At 37.9% G+C, this 24326-nt stretch overlaps 1 protein-coding gene across 8 annotated transcripts in view; it reads right to left on the bottom strand.

Moving 5' to 3' along the window:
* The window catches only part of LOC105465339 (catenin alpha 2), a 1482339-nt gene that overhangs the window by 64775 nt on the left and 1393238 nt on the right, over nucleotides 1–24326 (bottom strand). For all 8 annotated transcript variants that reach the window (XM_011713753.3, XM_071077395.1, XM_011713752.3 and 5 more), the window contains 2 exons: nucleotides 15730–15881; nucleotides 6882–6995 (listed from right to left, as the gene is read on the bottom strand). In XM_011713753.3, coding sequence (XP_011712055.1) covers nucleotides 6882–6995; nucleotides 15730–15881 — 266 coding nt within the window. The remainder of the gene's footprint in view (nucleotides 1–6881; nucleotides 6996–15729; nucleotides 15882–24326) is intronic.

Raw genomic sequence — 24326 nt, 5'->3', positions numbered from 1 at the left:
CCCCTGCCCAGGGCATGCCAGGGACGGCACGCCTACTCCCAGCCCTCCCCCATCTCCTTTAGGGTGGTGGCATGCCTGTGGCTCCTCGTTAAAGCCTTTGAGTACGTAGGCAGAAAAGTTATAATGGGATAAAGTATAAAATTAGGAAGCGTGGGTTCATTTTCAATAACTGCTAGGTAAGAAAATGTAGAAAAGGGAAAACTGCAGTCTTCTCCTTATTCATGGATTCCTTCATTTGCCAATTTGCCTACTCTCTAAAATATATTTGTAACCCCAAAATCAAGGCTTGTAGCATTTTTGTGGTCATTTGCAAATGTGGGCAGAGCAGCAAAAAATTTGAGTTGCCCGACATGCATATTCCCAGATGAGGCTAAAAAGGCAATGCTCTGCCTTCCTTTTTCAGCTCTCGTACTGTAAACAAGTGTACTTTTTACAGTCTATTTACTGCTACATTTTTCGTATCTTTGTGCTTTTTGTTAGTAACTTTGCTGTTTAAAATGGCTCCAAGCATGGTGCTGAAGTGCGTCTAGTGTCCCTGAGCATGAGAAGGCTGGCATGAGCCTTATGGAGAAAATACATGTGTTAGCTAAGTTTCAATCAGGCATGAGTTACAGAGCTATTGGCTGTGAGTTCAATGTTAATGGATCAAAAATATAAAGTGTCTAAACAGAAACACCCATTAAACATAGTTATGTATTGATCAGCTGAAGAAAATGTCTTGACTGGCAGCTCTGAGGAACCTAATGCTGTATTTCCCCTAGGAGCAATGATTAAATATTTGCTAATTAAATGTTCATGATGACTTCATAGAACATAACTATCAGGAGTAATGAGAATCAACTACGTTTATTAAACACCATTTAGGTAGCAAGCCCTGAATGAAATGTTTGACATCACCTTATCACATCCTAGCAAAACTGTATGCAACCTGCTTCACAGACAGGGGAATGTGAATAGGCGCTTCCATTTCCCTGCTTCTGGGATACACATATTTTCCAGAAGACAGACCAAGAGAGTACAGTTTGGGGGACTGCAGTTTCTGCAATGAACAAGTAAAATAACACAGGAAAAATGCTTCTTCCTAAATTGTAAATCTTCTCCCGGTGTGAGTGAATAAATTTGGAAGGACTAATAACTAGTATCAGGCAATGTGAGCTCAGAAAAACTGGGTTCAACAAGGGCTCTGTAGCTGACATGGGTTAAGACTTCAGTGTTATATGGATCTATCATTGATCTCTTCAGATAGAATATGGGTATAGTAAATCATTACCTCAAAAGGTGATGGTGGGCAGCAAATTAAATATGTTTTTTCAAAAAAAAAATGAAAGTAAGCATGTATAGAATTATCATTAACATTATATTATAATTTCCGCCATTAGTTTGCCTTTCCAACTACCACTCTGGCTCATTAGTTGCCATAGGGAAAGGGATGGGCTTGGGGTCTATGTGACCATCTATAAATAGAAGATGGTTATGATTCCTTATGTATATCAACAAATACTGGGTACTGTGCTGAGACTTATGTATGTCAAACAACAATCTACTTAATCATCCTAATACTATTACTATCCCCATTTTAATAATAATATGTAGGCCCAGAGAAATTCATAAAATTCCTAATATCACAAAATAGGCTGTAGGAACAGGATTCAAACCCACTTGAACTAAGATCATTCTTAACCATTATACACAACTGGATCATCAGTTGTGCATGGCCATGCAGCTTACCCATTGCTCGCCAGGCTGTGCATCCTGGTGGATGCCATAGACATGAGTTGCATATGGTGTCTGATTTGTCTAACAGTATCCTTTCCAGATGCTTCTTACTAATAGCCACATCTACTAACTTCCATGGATGCATGTATGTGGCTTTAAATAGCATATGTACATATTTTTGGATATGCACGTGTATGTGTAAATTTTAATCCATATGTAAAAATCCAGACTTGCATGAATACTATTGTTAAGATATTTAAAATACTGTGTCTTAAAAGATATTAAAATAGCTTTAAAATCTGTATTTAAAAAGGTACTTGATATACATGAGTTTATTATAACCTCACATTTGCAATGTTGTGTTCATAGCAAGACAGCTATTCCACTATATTTGAGATACGTTTGATTTACAGAAATTAAATATGCACCTTTTTCCTTAACTATCCCTTTCTGATGACCTATTGCTGTTTTTGGTTTATTGTCCTCCTCATACAAAAGAGCGAATTGTGCTTTACTTAGACCTCACAGGTCCTAAACCAGCATCATTTAAAGCATTCGCTAGGTGCTTCTTTGTAAAAGAATTTGTAAAACTATCAGCAGACTCCCAGAGTCAATGTTCAATCCCCAGATGAAAAGCAATGCACATTTCATTGTCCCAACACAAGGTTAATTTGTGCACTGAAAGGTGTATACTTCTCTGTCAACTATAGCACTTGGGTCTCCATTATACAATTTAGCACTTGAATATTAACTGCTCTGCTTTGCTCTCTAATTAATTCCTATGAATGCCCTACTGCTAACTTCTTTATATGCTTCCCTAGAGTTTAGGCTGCCCATATCCTGCCCATAGTAGAAGCTTAATAAACATCTTTTGACTGACTGCTTAAACATTTTTCCACTCACTGCATTAACATAATTCAAGAGAAGTTGCCAGAACTGACACATACATTCTAAGGACACAATTCTGAAGAAAAACTGTCCCCTCCAATGTAAGTTTGCAAAGGAAGATATGATTTTGACTCTAGAGATGCTTGACCTGCATAATACACTTAATGGTGTGTGACTTGGGTGAAAGCATCCTTCCATTTGCCTCTGCTTATGTAGCTGTCAATGAGCTGAAGTCTCTTCCTAAATATTCTTAAAATGCTCTTGCTTTTAAAAATTCATAATTGACCTTTTCTGAAACTGGAATTTAAAAAAAAGGTTATCTATAAACAGTAGATCACAAACTGTGAAATTTGCAAGTTAATCAAATTAGAATTCAACACATGAGTTTTAATTAGGTCTTATCAATGTAACTCAGCAGTTTGAAATGTTAACACATTAAAGCCATTCTAGCTAGAAAAAAATAGAAGCCAGCTACATTGAAATCAAACTCAATATAAAATACCTAATATGCAATTGTTCATTCCCTCAAACTAAGGGAACATGAGAAAAATTATCTTCATGGCCAAGAGGAAAGGGGACATATCAAGATTTTCTGTTTGTATGATATGATTACCCAGGACAGGTTAAGTTTCTGGTTTTCACAGTAGCCAAGCACAGATGTCCAAATTGTTGATCTGCCTGATGTGGGGTCCCAAATTAGTGGTATCAGAGAAATTAATCTAAAAGGATTCCTTCCCCCAACCCCAGAGTCCCTCCCAGCCTTTCCTCTGAACCACCAACCATTTTTTGGTGATTGTTTTAAACCCTACCTATTAAAAGTGAAAATCACTGATAAAAGCAAGCAACCATTCAAGTAGCACTGAATCCTTTCTTCAGTTTAAATCTCAAGGAGATTTTGATATAATTATCTTCTAATTTCCGGAGAAAAAAATGATTTTTAAAGTCTTTGGATCCCCAAATTGACAAGCGTTCATTTCTTAAGCATAGAGCAAGAGGCTAACATTAAGTTTCAAGTACAAGAATGTTTATAAATAACAATTAAAGGGACTAAAGCTCAATGTGCCTGTTTCTACTCACTTGACTTTAAAGCAGTATAATAAATATAAGTAGTTAAGAAGTGGGTCCTTTGATTCTTACCCGTCTCTAGCTGTGAAGTGAATTGGAAAATTAAGGTAATTGTCCCATTAACTCAAGTAAAAACTCTCATGATTGCCTGAATTATCCAACTCTTTCAGGTGAAATTAGCCAGCCTTCTAATGAATGATTAGCTCAAGCCACAAGCATCATCACCATTACCACCAACTTAATTATTACATATTTATATGACAAATCCTGTGATACATTTTATCATAGAATTCTTCCTTTGACCTTATGAGGTAGCGTATGAGGAGATGAAGTGTGGAGAGGTTAAGAAAGTTGCCCCAAAGTCACACAGCTTCACTAAGTCCATATTTAAAATCAGGTCTGTGTGACTCCAAATAATATATTGTATCACCAAGGTTAAGTGCCCAGCAATTGTCACTAACCTATTTTAACTATGTCAACCTGTGGAGAAACAGTTTATATTATGTCATGTCTAGGATCAAAGGGTACCACACATCACCTCCATATTTTATCAGATCACCACCATCCATATTGATTCCCATTCATCTTCCCTCATCACTCCCGCCCCCACTCTCCTCTCCCTCAGAATGTTGTAGGCAAGCAGCAGACATGGGCATATAAAGGAAAGTTTGTAAATACTTTAATTCCAGAATTTGAGAGCAATGTTGGATGGGGTTACTAAAAGCTTATCTCCCACTTAAACCTTCTTATAGATTAATTAATCATTTTCAGAAAGGGAAACTTCTCTAAATGTGAACACAAAGTAATATCATTAACATGGGAGGACTTGCTGCAGGGAAGAGCAAATGCCTCTGTCAAAGACAAAGTTCGCCACCTTCACAATTTGGACCAACTTAGCACACTTTGCTGGTCAAAAGTCTGACCATCTATCATTTCAGCAATTCAATGCACCCTCTTATTTCCAACTTAACAGCCATAATTCCATGTCTCTGATTTGTCATCATATAATTACAGGCTAAAATAGGCTGACTCAGTAAGTAATGCTGTCTGCTGCAAGTTAATCATACAGGCCACATGATGGACCTCAAAGACAAATGAGCAAGTGTTGAATTTATAGGAGTGCTCTGTTCTTACTATCTTGGACCCTGTTTATAATTCATGCTGGAAAAACTCTCAGAAAAGACTCTAGTGTGAAGAAATAATAGATGATAAAGACAGGAGTCTCTGAATTGTATTTCCGCCCATCATCATTGACTTGAAGGCTAATGTAAATAAGGCTAGAATTCTGTTCTCAGTGAAACAGAAGTATATTGGGACTCTATTCTTCCTTGTAAAAGTGGGACTTGTCATGACATTTTGACAAGATGGTGATTATAAAGCAAGATGAGTTGTACAACCTGTCTTTGTCTTTAAGAAAACTAGTCAGTGAATACTAGGCTGCATGTATACTGAGTTGCAGTTAGTCAGTCAAATTGACTGAATTGCTTCATGTTTGGATGAATTATTCAAAATTGCCCTTTGTCAGTGACAAAAATGCTGGTTTTACTTAATTCTGAAGATGAAATGACTGTTTAATTAGTCTGACGTTTTGCCAACACAGAGTCAAAAGATTTTCAAGTTACTGACCTTTCCAATTTTCAACATTTTAGGGGGGATTAAATAGAATCTGCAAGGAAATTTTGAAATAGGGGGCTGAATGCCTACTTTTCTGTTGTCCCACCATCATGTGATCAGAAAGGATTTCTCTTAGAAAGGATAATTATCACAGTCATCTTTATTGAGCATTTACTATATGTCTGATATTGTGCCCATTATTTTACAAATATTAAGGAATTAAATCTTCATAAGAATCCTATCAGGTAACCCTATTATTCACATTTTAGGGATGATAGGTCTGAAACTCAGAAAAATTAAGCAACATGTAGCTTTGAACATGGTTCTATGCTGCTCTTTATAATTCAAAACCAAATCTGTCTGAAAACAAAGCCTTTGTCTTTAATATTCTTTTACCTTCACATCCCTCCTATTGATGTTTGTTTATATCTTTTGGGTCACTTGATTGTTGGCTGAGAATTTCAGGGCATAAAGCATGTAAGAGAAATTGGGTTTTAGACACAAAGTCTTTCTTGACTAAACGTCTCCTTCAAGTCCTCTTTATTTTAACCTCTGATTATTTTTCTTTCATAATTCTTAAGGCAGTGTGGGCTTTCTGGGGTTTCCCAATTTCTATTTTAAATTACCAGCTCTTTCTCAACATCCTGCTTTCTATTCATTATCTTTTATTTAAATAAAACTTAACACAGAAAATTAGAATATCTAATTCTCAGTTATACTATAATCGGATTGTTTTTACTCTTCGGAAACTGAGCCTTTAAGGGGAGGAAAATTTCATCCTCCTATTCAATCTCTAAAGATTTCATCTCTCACCACCAGCTTGATTACGTACAGCTACCCTCTGGGTGATGCAGCTAATCAGATTGATCCAAATTTAGGATGCTCTTTGGACCAAATGCATTGGTGAACAGTATCATGGATTACTCAAATGTCAGGCAGAGCTGGTACTCTCTCTCTTGCTTCCTGATCCTTAAACTTGCATATTTCTAATTTGTCTCTAATTTATTTTTCTATCACATGGCAGACAGATCTAGGAATACCGCCATGGGAGTAGAAAGGCATCATTAGGAAACAAAACATTCTCTATCTAATGGTCTTGAACCCATTTCAAAAGATATGATCTTAGATATCATAGAACATAGGCCATTGTATGGAGCAACAGCCCAGCCATTAACAAAGTAGTACCCCGATTCCCCATTTGTCATTGCCTCTTGTGTTGACAAGCTCGGAGACTTCAGGAAGAACAATGGTGACTGTGCCAATGCAAACTTTGCTGTATTACAGTGTCTTCTATCAGTTTATCATCCAGTTGTAATACCCAACCCCAACAAAATCAATTATACACATAAAAGCTTGCTATGATGTGGTTGCTATGTTTCTAGTGATACCAAAAGAGGGGAGTTAGAGGAATCAGGAGCAGTGGTGGTTATTTTCACTGTGTAAAACGTGATTTGCTATAAACCACCTCAGATGAGAGCACAGATTTCTGACCCATGAATCTCTGGGGTACCACGTCTCTGGAGTTTAGAAATACCCTCAAACCATTTTAGTAAACACAGGCCATGTGGGCCAAGCCAAAGTCTTACATGTCCACTCACCCGTGCGCTCTGCCCTGCAATGAGCTGGTCATCCTCAGTCTGAACACTTGTCCTACTACGCACATCGTAATCTTCCTGCTCAAAGTCAGAATCATCCTCTAGTTCTTCTGGGGTCTAAAGGCAAAAAGAGAAAAATCAGCATATTTAAATTGATAACCTTCACCCCCATCCACACACTTCATTGCAAAGGCTAAATATCCCTCAGAAAGCAGAGCTCATAGCATCCTACATAGCATCCACACAGCTATGTGGGTGGGTATTAGCTGGAATGCAGTCAGAAAAATCAAGCTGCCCTAATTTACTTTAAAATATATATTTTATTATTTCCTCATACAGGTATAGTAAGTCTAACTTGAAGTGATATGCTAATTTTAAGAAAAATTATATTTGTGTATTATTTCTACCCATCCAAATCGATTGAAAGAAAAGAACCATCAACAACAAAATTTACACCTATGCTTCTATAATGCCACTTTTGCTCTATAAACAAAAAAAGTTGATTATCTCCAGGCCAAAGGCTAGACCTGAGGGAATAACTGGTCACAAAGCCATAAGGTATAAAGGTTATAAGCACAGGCTCTAGAGTCAAGACTGCCTGAATATGAGCCCCTGTGTGCTCATAAATAAACTATCTTACCTCTCTTAGTTTGACTTCTTCCTCTGTAAATTGAGGTTGATAACAGTAGCTACCTCTATGATTGCTGTGAAGATTAGGCAATGTGTTCTCTGTATAGTGTCAGACACAGAGTAGGTATTTTTTAAATGTTTGCCGTCATTATTACTTGGGGTTTGTTGTTTGTTTAGAGACAGGGTCTCACTGTGTAGCCCAGGCTGGAGTATAGCAGTGTGATCTTGGCTCACTATAACTTCCAGCTCCCAAGTTCGAGTGATTCTTGTGCCTCAGCCACCCAAGTAGCTGGGATTACAGGTTTACACCATCATGCTTGGCTACTTTTTGTATTTTTAGTAGAGACAAGGTTTCACTGTGTTGGCCAGGCTGGTCTTGAACTCCTGGCCTCAAGTGATCTGCCTGCCTTGGCCTCCCAAAGTGCAAGGATTACAAGCATGAGTCACTGTGCCTGGCCCATCATCATTATTAGGATTTTTAAATCAATTCATTCAACAAAGTTTATGAAATGAAGCTACTGATTACCACATACCCATAAAGGATTTAATAACTTTTACATATATATTATCAATTTAGCTCAGATGAGCACAGTGACATTAGGGATATTTCTCTATTTAGAGGTAATACAAGGTGCAGATAAGTTAAGACATGTGCCCCATGTCCCTAAATTAGTTAAGAACCAGAAGTTACATCTAAACACCCAAGTGTATCTGACTCCAAACATACTTCTCATTAGTTTTTGTTGTAGTTTATTCACATAACAAATTTAGCAAGACGTGAAGTTATAAAATGGCTTAAAAAGAGTAGAGTTAGATCAAGATCCTTTCCAATCTATAACGTCAGTGATAAGGAAAAGATAAGAAAGAATCCATAAGCCCAGGAGTAAAATACCTTTCCATCTTCAATGGCAATAATAATAGATAACTGTGCATTAAGCGCTTAACATGTGTCTGTCAAAGTTTTTCCTAAGTGCTTTACAGGCACTAATTCATGCAGGTTTCTTAACACTCCTTTGATGTAGACACTATTTTCTCCATTTTCCAGGTAAGAAAACTGAGGCATGAGAGGTTTTATCGTGCTCTAAGGCTTTGCTAACTCTATGAGGTTAAATTCAAAAGGTGGAAGGATGGTGGACAAAAGTAAGAGAGTGAATCAGTGTGAGATTAACCTGACAGAAGATGGTCTTCCACAGACTGCCTCTTGGCATATAGTAGGACTACATTCCAGGGTGATGCCTTTCAAAAGAAAAGAGTAGACCGCAAGGAATACCAGTGATGCAGTTGCCCATTCCCCATCCAAAAGGGCACATTTTTTTCCTGCTGGTTTCTTTGGCTACCACAGTGTAATTAATCAGGTGTGGTTATTGATGAAGCCTTGAGATTGGTCAGACAGGCATAAAATGGGGTCCTTCATGCCAATATCACGTTATGCCTAGTAATTTTCCAAGCTTTGGCATATCACACTTGTTTTTCCTTCTCTCTCACCATCAACCTTATTAACATTCACTCAGTCATCTATAGATGTTTACTTTCATAGGAATATTAAAATAAGGAGAGAAGAAAGAGGTTTTGTTCCCATATTTTATTAACTAAAGCAGGGGTACAGTAGGCAGAGCCCAGTTCAAATAACTGGTTGTGTTTTCATTGTGGACAGAGACAATATTCTCTGATCATTCCTCCCTCTTTTGCAGTGTACTGTGGGACAGTTATAGCAAGTTGGTAAATTCAGCTGACAGATGAGATGACAAGATTACAAGCACTTTTTGTCATTAGTTCTTGAAAGAGAAAAAGTAAAATCGAAAATCTCATTTAACAAAAATAAGCAGAATATGGCAGTGCTTATAGTACTGTGTCCAAACATTTCAGTGATCTGTGCATTTAGTAGAGGAGTCAATGACAAACCCAACCTGGCAGCATAAGGCTAATAATGATGAGTTTTTATTCAAGTGACAATGGCCCAAGAACCAAAATAAAGAAAAAAACATTAAAATCAAAAGAGATATTAACCTGGATGAGGACTCAGGGGACCTGCATGTTTTGACCTAACTCTGCCACTCACAAGCTATATGTCTTTGGCAAGTCACTTAGTTTCACTGCTTCTGTGTCTCCCTGCTCATAAAACGGAGATTATAATTGCTATTTGCACTTTCTGCCCCACATGACTCCTGAGCTCAGATGTATAGGAAAATGCTTTAGGAACCATAAAAATTAACTAAATTCATAAATGATGGTGATAATTACTGTGCTTAATAATAAAATACAACACCTAATAACAACAACAGCAATAATAATGGCAATCATTGTTTATCACCCACTATGGGACAGGCATTCAGCTAAAGAATTTGATCCTTACAAAAACCTAATGAAATAAATGTAATCTCAATTTTATAGGTGTGTGAACAGGCTCAGAATTGTTGAGTATATTTCCCAAAGCATCACACCTAGCAAGCGGCAGAGGTGGACAAGTTGAAGGTTTCAGAGCTCATGCTTTTAACCATCACAAATACCACCAGACAAACAGATGAGCTTAAGCTATTTTCATGTGCCTTAAACATGAAACATAACCATCCAACCTATCCATATAAATAGTTCTGTGCATGTGCAGTTTGCTAATTGCATGTGAGTGTGTCTCCTACTCATGGCATTAATTTTTGAATTACTCATTTTTAAAACTGTGAGTGCTATTTTTTAGTTGGTCAAAGACCTCCATGAATTAAAGGAAACATGGAAAATTACAGAGGATCTGCAAATGGTCCCAGGAAGACTACACTTGTATTACTAGATAGTGTTACAGGGTAAAGGAATACATAAAATAAATAGTTCACTGTACTGAAGGATAGAGACTGAGGGTGAAAGTTCTATGTGCTCTTTGGGAAGGCCTTTCTCAATAAACAGAAACCACTTAAAGTCTACTCCTAGTTTCCTGCTTCCACTACTTTCTGTTTTGTTGTCGAAGTGGGTCATATCTGTAAAACGGCACAAAGTATTCAGACTCTAAAATCTCTCTGAAGAGTCTATGAGAGATCGACTTGTGCTCATTACAGGGGCCAGCCATGGGAGATCATGTGGCTTGACCAGGGTCATACCACATGTCAGTTGTAAAACAGGACCCATTCATCTGCTGCTGGTGCTCGATTTCCTCTGCAACAGCCTCTATAGAGAAACACAGTGAGAAAGTATTGAAGGATTCAGTCATTTCACCTGGATATGTGAGTTGTTGAGAAAATTTTACACGTGAGCCCAGGCGAAATGACTCTGAATCCTTCAGTATTTTCTCATGTCTCATAAAATGTAATAAGAACCATTGAAAGAAAGGGCCCAAATGTGTATGAGAATTTCACTGGGAGAAGGCTGAGAATATAGGTTGGCAAGAGAGTTTAAAAGATGCATGAGGTAGGATTTCCCAACAGAGCTCAACACCACTGGAATGGGCTGCAGACTAGAAAATCAAATTAGAGATCCAAAGGCCTAAAACAAAACAAAACAAAACAAAATAAAATAAATTTTAATCAGGGGTGATTGGCAACCAGCGACTCTGGCCTGGCCTGGATTACTCTGGAGGCTCCTACCTGATCTTGCTTCTGCTCTTGCCCCATACATTCTGTTCTCACTAGCATAGCCATGGTGGTTCTTTTAAGGTCTAAGTCAGATCACACTATTCCCCTGCTCAGAACCCTCCAATGGCTCGCAACTCATTCAATAAGGTCCCTTAGGTCTCTAGGCCAAGTTCCTGGCTCCAACCTTTGCACTTGCCATTCCCTCTGCCTGAAACATACTCTGCCTGAATACCGTTAGGGCTTATTTCTTCTTCCTTCTCCCAGTATCTTCTCAAATGCCACCCAGGTATTTCCTTTCATAAGATCCATGCCCACCAGAAGCTCTATCCCTTTAGGCTACTTTGGTTTTCTCTGTGGCCCAATGTCTGACATTATATTTCCTTGTTTATTCTCTGTCTCCTACCGGAAGAATAGAAATCCTGTGAGGGTTATAAGCTTTCAGCAAATAAATGAATAACCAAGACAGAATTACCAATTTTTAATAATACTGAACTATTTCTAACTAATAAAACTAGACACCTTAAGAGGCCATGTTGATTAACAGGATAGTGACAATCTATAATAAGTAAATTTTGTTGCATAAGTAGTTTATAAAGTCTTTTCAACCCTTTTATTTTTTAACTGTGACAAACATTGACTCCAGCTCCTATAATTTTGATAATACTATTGACTTATTTAACAAGTTCTAGTTCATTAATTGACTATATAAAGACAAACTTCATCCTACCAGAATGAAGAAAAGAAATATTTCCTGGGAGCATGCTAAGTGCTAGATCTATGCTACTCCTTCATAACTGTGGTAACATTTGTCACCACTTGTGTACAAATGAAGTGCAGACAGGTAATTAGCATGCTGATGATCCCAGAATAGTTGAGCTGAATTCCAAACTTTACTGCTTTAAAGCACCCTCACGTAATTTTTTTCATGGTGCCCTTAGGCTAAAAAAACAAGAACAAACAAATAACTATAACAATTATGTCCATTATGCAGAGTTTGGCCCAATCAACCTAATCAATTTTTATAACCTATAACAAGTTATTATTGGTACCTGTTATATACTGTACTTCTTCTCAAATGTTGGAATCTAAATGGACACATCAATTCTAGAGATTCCTTTTTACCAGTGATTGCTACAAACCCAGCAGCACATATGAATCAAAAGATATGTACCAAGGTAATGTTTAAACTGTGATTTGTAACTAATATTTCATACAGAATTCAAGAGATGTCTATGTGCTACTTTGAAATTTTAAAATATCTGGCAATGCTCCAGGGCACCTTGATACATAGTTTGGGAGATGTGAAGTTAAACTACAGACCTTTATCTGAACCCTGTTCCAGGCCCTATTATTTCTTTTACCTGCTTTTGAAAGTATCATACACAACCAAATTAATGAGTTCCAAATGCAAAAGATTCATCTATAGATATCATCATAGATCTTTCAGAGTCATTCTTACAAGAAGCAACTACTGTTTCATTGAATACAAATCTCCTGACACCAAGATATTACCACCTTCTACCCTACCCACTTATCTTAATTTACAACGCAAAAGTTTAACTTTTTGTCTTGAATATATACTTGGTCCTCATTATTTATGGATTCCTTACTTATTTGTCTACTCTCTAAAATTTATTTGTAATCCCCCAAATCAATAACTATCTTGTTATTCCCAGACATCAAGAGTGTAAAAAATCTGAGTCACAGGATGTGCATGTTTCCAGCTAAGGTCAAGCACCACAGTGCTCTGCCTTTTTGTTTAAGGTCTCATACTGGAAACAAGTGCTCTTTTTCTGGTCTATTTAGTGCCACTTGTCTTGTGCTTTTTGTTGGTGATTTCTCTATTTAAAATGGCCTCCAAGTATAGTGCTGAAGTGTCATCTAGTGTTCCCAAGTGCAAGAGGTGTGATGTACCCTACATAAAAACACATGTGTGTTAGATAAGCTTTGTTCAGTCATCAGTTAGCACAGTTGGCCATGAGTTCAGTGTTAATGAATCAACAGTATATTGTTTTGTTTTGTTTTTGAGATGGAGTCTCACTCTGTCACCCAGACTGGAGAGCAGTGGTGTGATCCCAGCTCACCATAACCTCTGCCTCCCACGTTGAAGCAATTCTCTTCTCTCAGTCTCCCAAGTAGCTAGGATTACAGATGCACACCACCATGCCCAGCTGATTTGTGTATTTTTTTTTTTTTTTTTTAGTAGAGATGGGGTTTCACCATGTTGGCCGGGCGCAGGTGATCTGCCTGCCTTGGTCTCCCAAAGAACAATACATATTACAGAAGGTGTCTTTGAACACAAACTCACATAAAACAAGGTTAAGTATTGATCAGTTCATAAAAATGCGGCCAGAAGCTCACGGTCACCTAACCCTGCATTTCTCCTAGGAGCAATGATTCAAGATTCACAAATTTGGTGTTCACAGTGAATTTGCAGAACACTACTGTAAGAAATGAGAAATGACTATATGTTGGTCTGCCAGATTTGTGTATATATTTGTAAGCCACTTTGTGGGGATAATCAGAAAATTCCTATGTACCTGACAGATCCCAATGGACAAGCCTCAGGAAGAAGGAAAAAAAAAAAGTTTTATGAAGGAGGGGTAGAGTGGATTGCTCCAAGAGAAAAGGGAGGTTCTGAAAGCTGAGGCTGGAATACAGTAAGAACAAGCTTTGTCTACTTCAGAGGGTTGCCTGGAGCTGGCCTGAAGCACTCGGATACCAACATCACCATTAAATATGTATTGACTTCCAAGAGACAAGATGATAAAGAACTTGACCCTTCAGGGTCCTTTCTGTATTAGTTTTGGGGGAAAAAAATCTTTCTTTGCAGCCTGTGGGAAGGAAGGAGGTATGGTCCAATTTTCTGGGAAAGAAACAATTCTACCTGTCTTATTGTCTATCTTCCTTAGTACAAGGGATTTTTTTAAAGTAGACTCAACCATTACATTCAGACAGAAAACCAAGAAATCATTTAAGTGCAAAATGAAGCCATTTGGGTGCTGAATGGAGAAGGATTTTAAAAATAACAATTTGTACATACTGTACACTTCTCTCCTAAATTTTAAGTGGTGTGAAATCCATCTAATCAAATCACTTAAAATGTCGAGATAGAGAAATGACACTTCATGTGACAAAGATATGACATTTTATCTAAAATTGTGTGTGTATGTGTGTGTGTTACAGCTCATGAATGAGCAAGTGAATGATGGCTATAAACTTCCTCAGCCTCCCAGATAAATGGTTGTCACAAACATATGAAGGCTAACAAAGCAGAAAAATGGCAAAAGAGGGAATATATCTTGAGGATTACAGTGGGATTTAGTACCAAAAATGCTTTGAAAATATAACTCTCATGCTCTATTACCTTATTTCACAAGTTAGTACATAATGGGAAAAAATGATCTAATTTGTTATGGGCCTAAAAGGCTGACTATCTTCCCTTGTCCTTTCTTCCAATTATTTTATCCCTTTTCTCTGTCATCCTCCCATCTTTCTAGGCATCTCTCTCCCCCTCTTTCTAGCGCACACACGCGCGCGCGCACACACACACACACACAGAGATTTAGGCTCTGTGCCAAACAAAACACCATAGTGTGCCATACAATGATATTTTGGATACATTTGGTTAAATAAAATGTATTTTTAAAATCATAACTAATTTCACCTTTTTCTTTTTTCCTTTTTAGTGTGTTTACTAGAATATTTTAAGTCACAAGTGTGGATACCATTCTACTGGACAGCATGCTTTTGAGATTAGCACTGCGGAAGCCCCACTTCTGCTTCAATTATAACAGCCATAAATGTGCTTTTGCATATGCAGTATATTTGAAGAAATAAAGATTATTATGTGGCTAATAAATATGTGTGAACATTACTATGCTAAACTGTTGGTTAGATAAGGAGAAAAAACTTCATCTTATAATGGATTATAAAGCAGTTAAATAAAATGAGGTTAGCTAGATGTCTTAACAGACATATGTGAATGTGCCTTGTGGGTGAACAAAGAAAGTTATAAATGAAACTACACGAGATTTTAAATCAACTATAATATGTATTTTCTAGGCCTGTGTATATATACTAATTGTTTAGACAACATTTTGGAAGACACACCTACCTGACAACAGAAGTCTGAAGATGGGAAGATAGTGGAGTAGGAAATAAGAGGTTTGATGTTAGGCTATCCAGCCTTATTTATACTAAATTATTTTTATGCAAAGAGAATGCAATTATGTACCACTTCATAGTTGCATAATGATAATAACCATTATTATTATGTGTTATTATTATAAACACTACTATGCTGTGTAATCTTCATTTCTTTCTAGCCCATGATCTTTGGATCCTGATGGGAAGAGTGTTAGTAAGAGGTACAAATGGAAAATAGCAGGGGTATCCCTAAAGGTTGTAAGAAACTGAGGAGATAATGCATGCAAGAAATAGGCAGGGAGTTGCCCTTCAGAATATTCAGTGCTCACCTGAGCTCATTGATATTACTTATCCCTTCATAAGTATTAAGCTCACCTTGTCTGACTAAATAAGGAGCCAAACAGCTTACCAAGTTAAACTCAGTAATTACAAAATAAATAATCAATAAGAGAGTTAACTCTTTAGTTTCCTACTAGGAGTTCTGACCTGCTCTGAGCTACAGAGGCCTCACATACCCTGATCATCAGCACAGCCTTTCTGATGTCCCGAACGCCGTCATACACCAGGCGAGAGGCATCGATGAACTCATTCTCCTCAAATGGTTGAGGAACGTTGGCACTCAGGGCTTCAATGGCAACCTCTACTTGTTCAGCAAAGCGTGGCATCACTGGGTTAAAAATAAAAAGCAGAGGATTAGGCAACTTTTCTCTCGCTACCTCTCATTCCAGCTTTTGGACAAAGTGGCAGGTGCCCGGGTATTCTAACAGTTAAGTGGAGCAAGACACTCATCTGTCCAGTTTGAAGTGAGCCCAATTTAGTAGTCTTTATGACAGTTACCCCGGCAGCAGGGAAAGAAAACTTTCCCAATTCTTATTCTATGCATAGTGATGGTTTGCAAAAGAGAAAGTTTTTGAAACCTGCCCACAGTAGTGTGTGAATATAGTTTTCATGTTACCCTAACCCCAAACTGAGTTGTATTTCTGCTAGTTACTGCTGGTTACTGGTTACTGTAAATCCTTGGCCAAGTTTTAACCTTTGTCTATAAAATATAATAAAATCCTACTTCATGATTCAGTGGGATAATGCAAAAAAGTTTTGGGTGGAATCTGGCCCTTTGGAAGTATCAATAAATATTTAAGTAGTATTGGATGTTATAGTCATAGCTGGTGAGTAGTAGACCTTAACCTACGTGGCTTCACAGTCAAGTGTGGATGAAATGATACAACCCATCCCACTTCTGTTAGAAATACAGGACTTGAGACATGGGGGATGGGAGGGTGGAGCAAGGGAAGCTGGGGAAGGACTGTGTAATAGAAAAGAGGGAAACACGGGATATTTCAGCAGAAAGGCCTATGGAAAGAGAAGATCAATGGGCTCAAAGATAAAGTGTTCCAGCTTACCAGGACCACCTGGATGTGAAAGAGGACATGTATATAAATTTCTAAAATGCTGACATTTTGTTCTTTTCACAGGGATCCTGCACACACCCTAGAGATTTGTGGAAAGTAAACTCAGCGGAGTGTCTGGAAAACCTCCACTAACTTCTTAAAAGATGCTGCTGATTCACTGATTCTCAAAAATTATAATTCAATTTTCTCAGCTGTTATCCTGTAACAATCAATTCATATAGTAAATGAAAGCCATAAGCATATTTGTTTTATTTACAAGGACGATAAAATAGAAACATCATTCATCTATTTCCCTTTCTGAACTTTCATGCTTGATTCCTCTTTATACTCACTTTCATCCTCTGTGGATACTTTAATATCCATTTTAATCCCTGTGTGAGAAATTCTGCTAAATTACTTTACTCTCTAGGGTCAGAGTATTCAAGATAAAACATTCCTGGAAAAACGTATTTCTACCAGGAAAAGTCAGACTGAAAAAAGGAGGGGGAGACAGCAGGGTTAGAGGAAAACTGTGTGCCCACACTTCAGTAGAAATTATCGAAACCACAGCATGCATGGGGAAATCTCCTTCTCTGGATGAATTACTGTAATTGGTTCTCTATATTACTTGAATTTCTCATTTGGGCTTTTAAGCTATATTTAGATAAAAGAATTTGGGAAATAGTAAGATGTACTGCCACAAATATGAATCAAATAAAACTACATTTCTAAAAACCACTGCATTAAACTCAGACTATTTGAGTTATTCATTTGTGTTGGGAATAAACTTTTTTAAATGACTGAATAATGAGCATGAAATTATTTTTGCATATATTAGAATTCGGGAATAAGCATCTTCTTAAATTACAAGTTCCCTCTTTCTTAAACTGCGTTATATTAATGCCACTCCATGATGTCTATGTTGCCATAAGTATGACCATCAGTGATGTTATAGTTCTACGTAATACCGCAAAGTAGCTTTCAGGGGCATAAAACTGTTTATCCCTATGGGTATAACTGATAAAGAATTAGTGCTCCTACATGTATATAAAGTAAATAGACTACTTCCACAAATCAGTAAGGAAAAATATTAAAAACTGACAGAGAATTAGCACACTCAATTCACAGAAAAGCAATCCTTATTGCTGATAGATACACAGTAAGACTTCACTCATAATCAGAGAAATTATAATGCAAACAATGAGATGTAATTCCATACTTATCGACATAGGTAAACAAATTAAAGCATAATAATATTAATCATATTGAGCATGGAGACAAAATGGTACCTTTCTACTACAGATGGGAGCACAATGGTTACACATCGTTTCGGCAAGTGCTTTGACAAAATCTAGTAAAATCCACTCCCTGTGATTTGGGGCATTCTCTAGGGGCTTGGCCAAATATTAACTTCTAAAGAGATGCTGATTAGGAGGGGTAAGTAATTATACATTAGAGTCACAAAAATGTTTTTGTGTCTCTATGGTTACAGTTGTTTCCTCCTAGGTTATATATTCAAAGGGTTAAGAAGAAAATTATACAAAACCTGAGAATGAAAATAACTGCTTTAAGGGAGCTCTGTCGACAGGCTCTACCCCAGCCCTATTCTGAATCCTCCAACTCACGAACCACTTTAAGATGCTCATTGCACCGGGCGCAGTGGCTCACACCTGTACTCCCAGCACTTTAGGAGGCTGAGGTGGGCAGATCACGAGGTCAGGGGATCGAGACCATCCTGGCTAACATGGTGAAACCCCGTCTCTACTTACAAAACACAAAAAAATTAGCCTGGCCTGGTGGCAGGCACCTGTAGTCCCAGCTACTCGGGAGGCTGAGGCAGGAGAATAGCCTGAACCCAGGAGGCGGAGCTTGTAGTGAACCAAGAGTGCCCCACTGCACTCAAGCCTGGATGAAAGAGCGAGACTCCGTCTCAAAAAAAAAAAAAAAAACTAGATGCTCATTGCAGATCCACAGACCATACATCTGGGTGGGAAAAAAGAGACTTAGGGATGTGAATCAGGGGATAGTCAATATATTAAAGTGAATAAGCCCTGAGGTCAAAGTTTGAGTGGGAAAGCAATATCCTTTGAGTAGGAAAAGAAACATCATTTGTGAAAAATTTTAAAATACACAAATGAAAACTGTGCATAATTTAAACATATACATTTGTATATGTTCTTACATGTTCTAAAAGGATATATACCACTTTAAATATAGTAGTTACCTTTGAGATGGAAGGAGAGACATTTGTTATATTAGTCTCTGTTTTTTGTATCTTTGAATCTTTTCATAATTCACATGTTTAAAAAGAAATCAAATTATTCTCAAGGTTGTACTTCTTATAGAACTGGGCTCTGAAAAAATAAAGTTCTATCAGATGGCCCAGAACATGATAGAAACCAATCTGAACAATATCATTAAGTGGGGAAGTCCCTCAGAAATTGTGACTGTAATCAAACACTTAATATTCTGCCTTAGTAACTGCCAACTAAGAAGCTGAGTGGGAAAATGCCCACCCCTCAGACCGCAACCCGCATGAACACACCTTTATTTGCATGAAGACCTTTCTCAAATATAAAGGGGTGAGAAAGGTTATAGTGTTGCTTTGTTTGTGCAAGGTCACCCTGAGGAAGAGATGGGGAGGAGGACAAGGTAGAAGGTGACATTCTATTAGGTTGGTGCAAAAATAATCGCAGTTTTTGCCATCTTGCTAAAACCACCTCCTGGCCTGATACTGCACCCAAGGAAGAGAGAAGAAAGCTAAAACCTAAATGGATGATTTTCATGGGGGATGCTCTGCAACTCAGAATACATCTAGTAATGCTGTGACACCAAGTTTGGAGAAGAGGATTCTATTTGCACCAGCATGGCATACAGTATCTCTCTAGTGAGATTTGGATGGTAGGGCTTTGGTGTAAACAACAGTGTTATTGAGCTGGGGTTGTCAGAAGAGGCAGAAACAATGAACTTTTATGAAGAGATTAGAACAGAAATACCATCAACCTTTCAAGGAAAAAAAAAAAGACAGGGGAGAGGGCACAAGTTCTTTATTTTTAAAATAGAGGCTCAGAGTGCAATTGAGCATTAATTAATATTTAAACCATCTTACTATATTCTTTGGCCAGTAAAACATAAAACTTGAAATCATTCAATTGATTACATTTACTGTAACTGACAAGACATCTATTTTTTTTTCTTACCGTAAGTCAGTGTTTTTCTGGGTCTAACCCTTAAGAAACTCTTTCTCTGAGACCAATCCTAAGCACGTTCAATATTTATTTTGGGATTAGTCAACTGCTACTGTTCTTTAAACACCAATATCCCTGCTCTCCACATTGCTGCTCTTTGCTCATTCGGTCTTATCCTATTCTGCCTTTAAGAGTGATGAGGCTGGGCACTGTGGCTCACATCTGTAATCTCAGCACTTTGGGTGGCCGAGGTGGGTGGATCACCTGAGGTCAGGCGTTCAAGAATAACCTGGGCATCATGGTGAAAACCCACCTCTACTAAAAATACAAAAATTAGCCAGGCGTGGTGGTTAATTCTTCTAATCCTTTGGTAATGTGTAAAAAAACTAGATCCGGTGCAATGGCTCACACCTGTAATCTCAGCACTTTGGGAGGCCGAGGCGGGTGAATCACAAGGTCAGGAGATCGAGACCATCCTGGGTAACACAGTGAAACCCCATCTCTACTAAAAATACAAAAAATTAACCGGGTGTGGTGGTAGGCACCTGTAGTCCCAGCTACTCGGGAGACTGAGGCAGGAGAATGGTGTGAACCTAGGAGGCGGAGGTTGCAGTGAGCTGAGATCGCGCCACTATACTCTAGCCTGGGCAAGAGAGCCAGACTCCATCTCCCAAAAAAAAAAAAAAAACAAAAAAAAAAAAAAAAAAAAAACCACCACAACAACAAAAACCTAAATACCCCAAAAGTAATACTGAGACAGAAAAAGTTTCAAACTTCCTCAAATATGATGCTGCTTCTGCCTCTTATTAATTAGGACAAAACACAGCATTGCCTTTGTGATTCACACATTATATATTAACAGAGTTTCTGATATAAGAATATAAATAGAAGCTTCTTTCTGTTTTCTGAATTACATCCAAAAACTGTAGGTACCACTTTATAGTTATTTATCAGAAATGCTGATTTGTTCTTAATAGCTTGTGTCCTGAAAGGGTGATCAAAGTCAGAGATAAACTTTTAAATTCTGGCTATATTTCTGTAGGCAGTGCACACACTAGGCCACAAAACGATGACATTCTAGGAGTAATGAAATCAGAGTTAAGTATGCATATAAAAATCAAGGTCGCATCATTCTGCTGTTGGAGGTCCTAAACCAGAGGTGAGAAATTTCTGGAATAAATTCTCCTGAGAGATGTCAGGGGTGAAGTTTCAGAGCACAGGGTGAGTCAGTTAAATGAATGAGAAGTTGTGTTAAATATTTAAATAGGACTGCTGACAACCCAAAGGGCAAAATCCAAAGTCAACCAAAGGTAGTGGAGATGAACAGCCAGGTAACCTCGCCACCTTTAGATATATAAAAGGTGCTTGCCCCCGCTTTAAGCATTCCAATGATTCCCTATAACACAGAGAGAACTATAAAACCTCGTTATGAAGAAACAAACATAAACAAGCATCTATTTTCTGCCTATATGGTTCCTGCATCTTTCTGTCTCATCCCTTATTACCACATATTCTCAAATGTTCCAATTAGAATTACTTCAATGTCTCCAAATATGAAATGGACTCATAGCAACATATCCATGAATGATTTATTCTCTCATACCGAAATGTACATACTTGTCTTTGGCCCAGGTGAACTCCTGCTCAATCTTTAATCTCCAGTGTAGAACTAATTGCCATTGTGAAGCTTTCTTTAATCCCCAGAACCCAAAGTAGACAGTGCTCTACAATTCTCTATAATTTTATAGCATCCTAATTTCTCTCACACACACTATTACAGTACTTCATATACTGTATTAGGCTAGTTCATTGATATTTCTGTATGTCAACTGTTTCACATATGAGTCGCCTTCAGGCAGAGACCATCTCTGCTTCATTCTTCGCATTTAAACCCTCATCCTGCTTCTAGCACAGACAATCTATCCAGTTGGATAGAGAAGGATGAGAAGTAAAAGAAGGGGACAGGAATAAATGGGGAAAATTAAGATGAGAACTCCTTTTGTCATCCAGTATTTCAGGGACAAAATGAGTAGCATCACATTTCACATACCAAGTTTCTCTTTTTCTGCCCATCATTTAGCATTGGTTCAGTAATTTTATTAAAGAGTATCACGAGTCATTTAACAAGTGATTAGTGGGCATTCTGGGTTTGGTCTCTAGGGATATTTCAGAAACCTGAGCTCAGGATTCTTTCAGGACTCTGCTTCTTCAGAAGGAACATCACCATTGAGCCAGAAGAAAGATTCATAATTCTGTTCTCAACTAGTTCACCAAGTCCAATCAAGCACATCTGCATACACAGGGGTCACCCAACTGTGGTGGTGCAGTCAGATAACATACTCTGAGTGTGTTCCTTGCCAAATTTTATTATGGAGCATAGAGAAAAAGAAATAGACAAAGTCCCTGTTTGAGAAAACCAGTTTGGTAACTGTTAAAATAATAAGAGCATTGAAAGGAATCTAAAAAGAAAATAAAATATCAGGACAGGGAAGGAATTGCAGCTAATTCCAGTGCAGGAATTAGTACAATATCCTCCCCCCCATCACAGATAGCCACTGAGCCTCTGCTGTAACAGTTGGAATTTGGTAAAGATTAGGGAAAGATCAGAGTAATTGGAGCCAGAAAGTATTAATTTGGAGAAACACTGTGGGGCCTTTCCAGTGGCCTCAATACCAGGTAAGTGTTATTTGATGTTATTTCTACAGGTAAAGTATGCTTTCCCAAAAATGGTTCCTATCAGACACCGCTAAGGGATTATTCAGGTGGCCCCCCAATTAGATGTCACAACAGAGGGGAAAAAAAGGGTAAAAGAGTATGACATAAATTACCAGGGCCCTAAAGTTGACCAAAGGGAACTCTGACGGGCATTTATAAGGCACGGGGTGTGGCTTGATGATTCTACACATCCATGAAGCATAATCAGTTATAAGGACACTGAGTCTGAAGTTCCAGTTCACAGTGAAGTAGAAACTACCCCAAACTGAAGCCATGACACATTTCTCCCTTTAGTTCCACTTAAGAACAGAGGACAAATCATAGAAGCTGGCCAACATTTTATATTAGTGATTTTAGTAAAGAATGTCATGATCATAAATTAAATTAATAGAAGGTCTTTAAGTATTCCTCCCAATTCACCCCCACACGGGGGACTTTAAAAATCCTCAGCTCAGAATCTTTTCAGAGATGTTTGGGTGGGATCATTACCTACTAGGCAAATAGATCTATATGTCTACTCCACAAATAATGACTATTTCATTTCTATATGTATTTATAGACCCATGCACTCCACCAGGTGTAGGTGTGTGCCTTCCCTAGGAGGTACGAGGGTGGCTGCAATCTTGTTAAAGCACTCGGCTAAGAGTTCCTACACTGTTCAGAGCTTTCACTTCCTACACACATGCACTCGAATCTTGGTTATGACTTCTGACACCACAGGTTAAAGAGCTGCTTCTGAAATTAATGTTTGAATCTCTAAACCTAAGTCAAATTGAATTTTTCCTAATGATGCCATTAGTTTTTTATTCCTTTTGGCATGCACACTGATCTTTATGTACCAGCTTTGTCTTTCTATGTACCATTCCCCGACTCTTACCTGTTCGCTTTGACTCCAACCCACTTGTCCAATCGCCTTGAGCGAATCTAGGCCATTCCTTCTCCAGGATCTAGCTCTGTTATTCCTCTGTCCCCCTCCTATCCACATACTGCATGGCTTCATTTTGCCTCAGTGGATCTTTTGTGCTCTAAATGCCACTGCACAAGGTAATAAGGCTATTATACCAGCATTTGAGTATGTCCCTATTAACTCCATGTTGTGGGATTTGTCCACACCCCCTAGGACTGTTGTATCTAGTTATGCCATTCATTACCCTTATGGTTTCTCCTATCCTCATGTATTTGCAAATATGTATGTGTGTGTGATCGGTGCCTCTGAGAGGGCGCCCAGTGATTCTTTTTCTCCTGGTATTCAAGACTTTGTGTTATCTCCTCAACCTTGAATGTGAGCTGGAACTAGTAACTTACTTCCAACCAAGAGAATATGGCAAAAAAATGATGGGATGCCACTTCTGATATGAAAAATGATGCTGGGTTCTGCTTTCCTACTATCTTGGTTACTTACTCTGATGGAAGACAGTTGCCATGTTGTAAGAGGCTCTAAAGAAAAGCCCACATGGCAAGTTAAATTTGGGGGTAATTTGTTACACAGAAATATATAACTAATGTAGTATGCTATGTCATAAGTAAAACTATCACTAAAAATAGCTATACCCTAAGTAAAAATATTGGTAAAAAAAATAGCTAGCAGGACACATTAAAATTTCTGTTTAATTGTGGCAACGATGCTTGCTCTACATTTCAAGTATATTTATTGGTTCCAGAAAAATGTGTAAATGAATCTTGATGTTTAATTTTACACAAGTTATTAAACCAATTTAAGCCTCAGTTTACTCAGTATAAAACAGAAATAACGATCATTTTCCTTCAGGGCTTACGTAAAGATCAGAAATACATTCAACAAGTTTATGACTAAATTTTATA

This window comes from Macaca nemestrina, chromosome 13 (genome assembly GCF_043159975.1).
Source record: "Macaca nemestrina isolate mMacNem1 chromosome 13, mMacNem.hap1, whole genome shotgun sequence".
NCBI lineage: Eukaryota > Metazoa > Chordata > Mammalia > Primates > Cercopithecidae > Macaca > Macaca nemestrina.
This window is presented reverse-complemented; position numbering and strand designations above follow the sequence as displayed.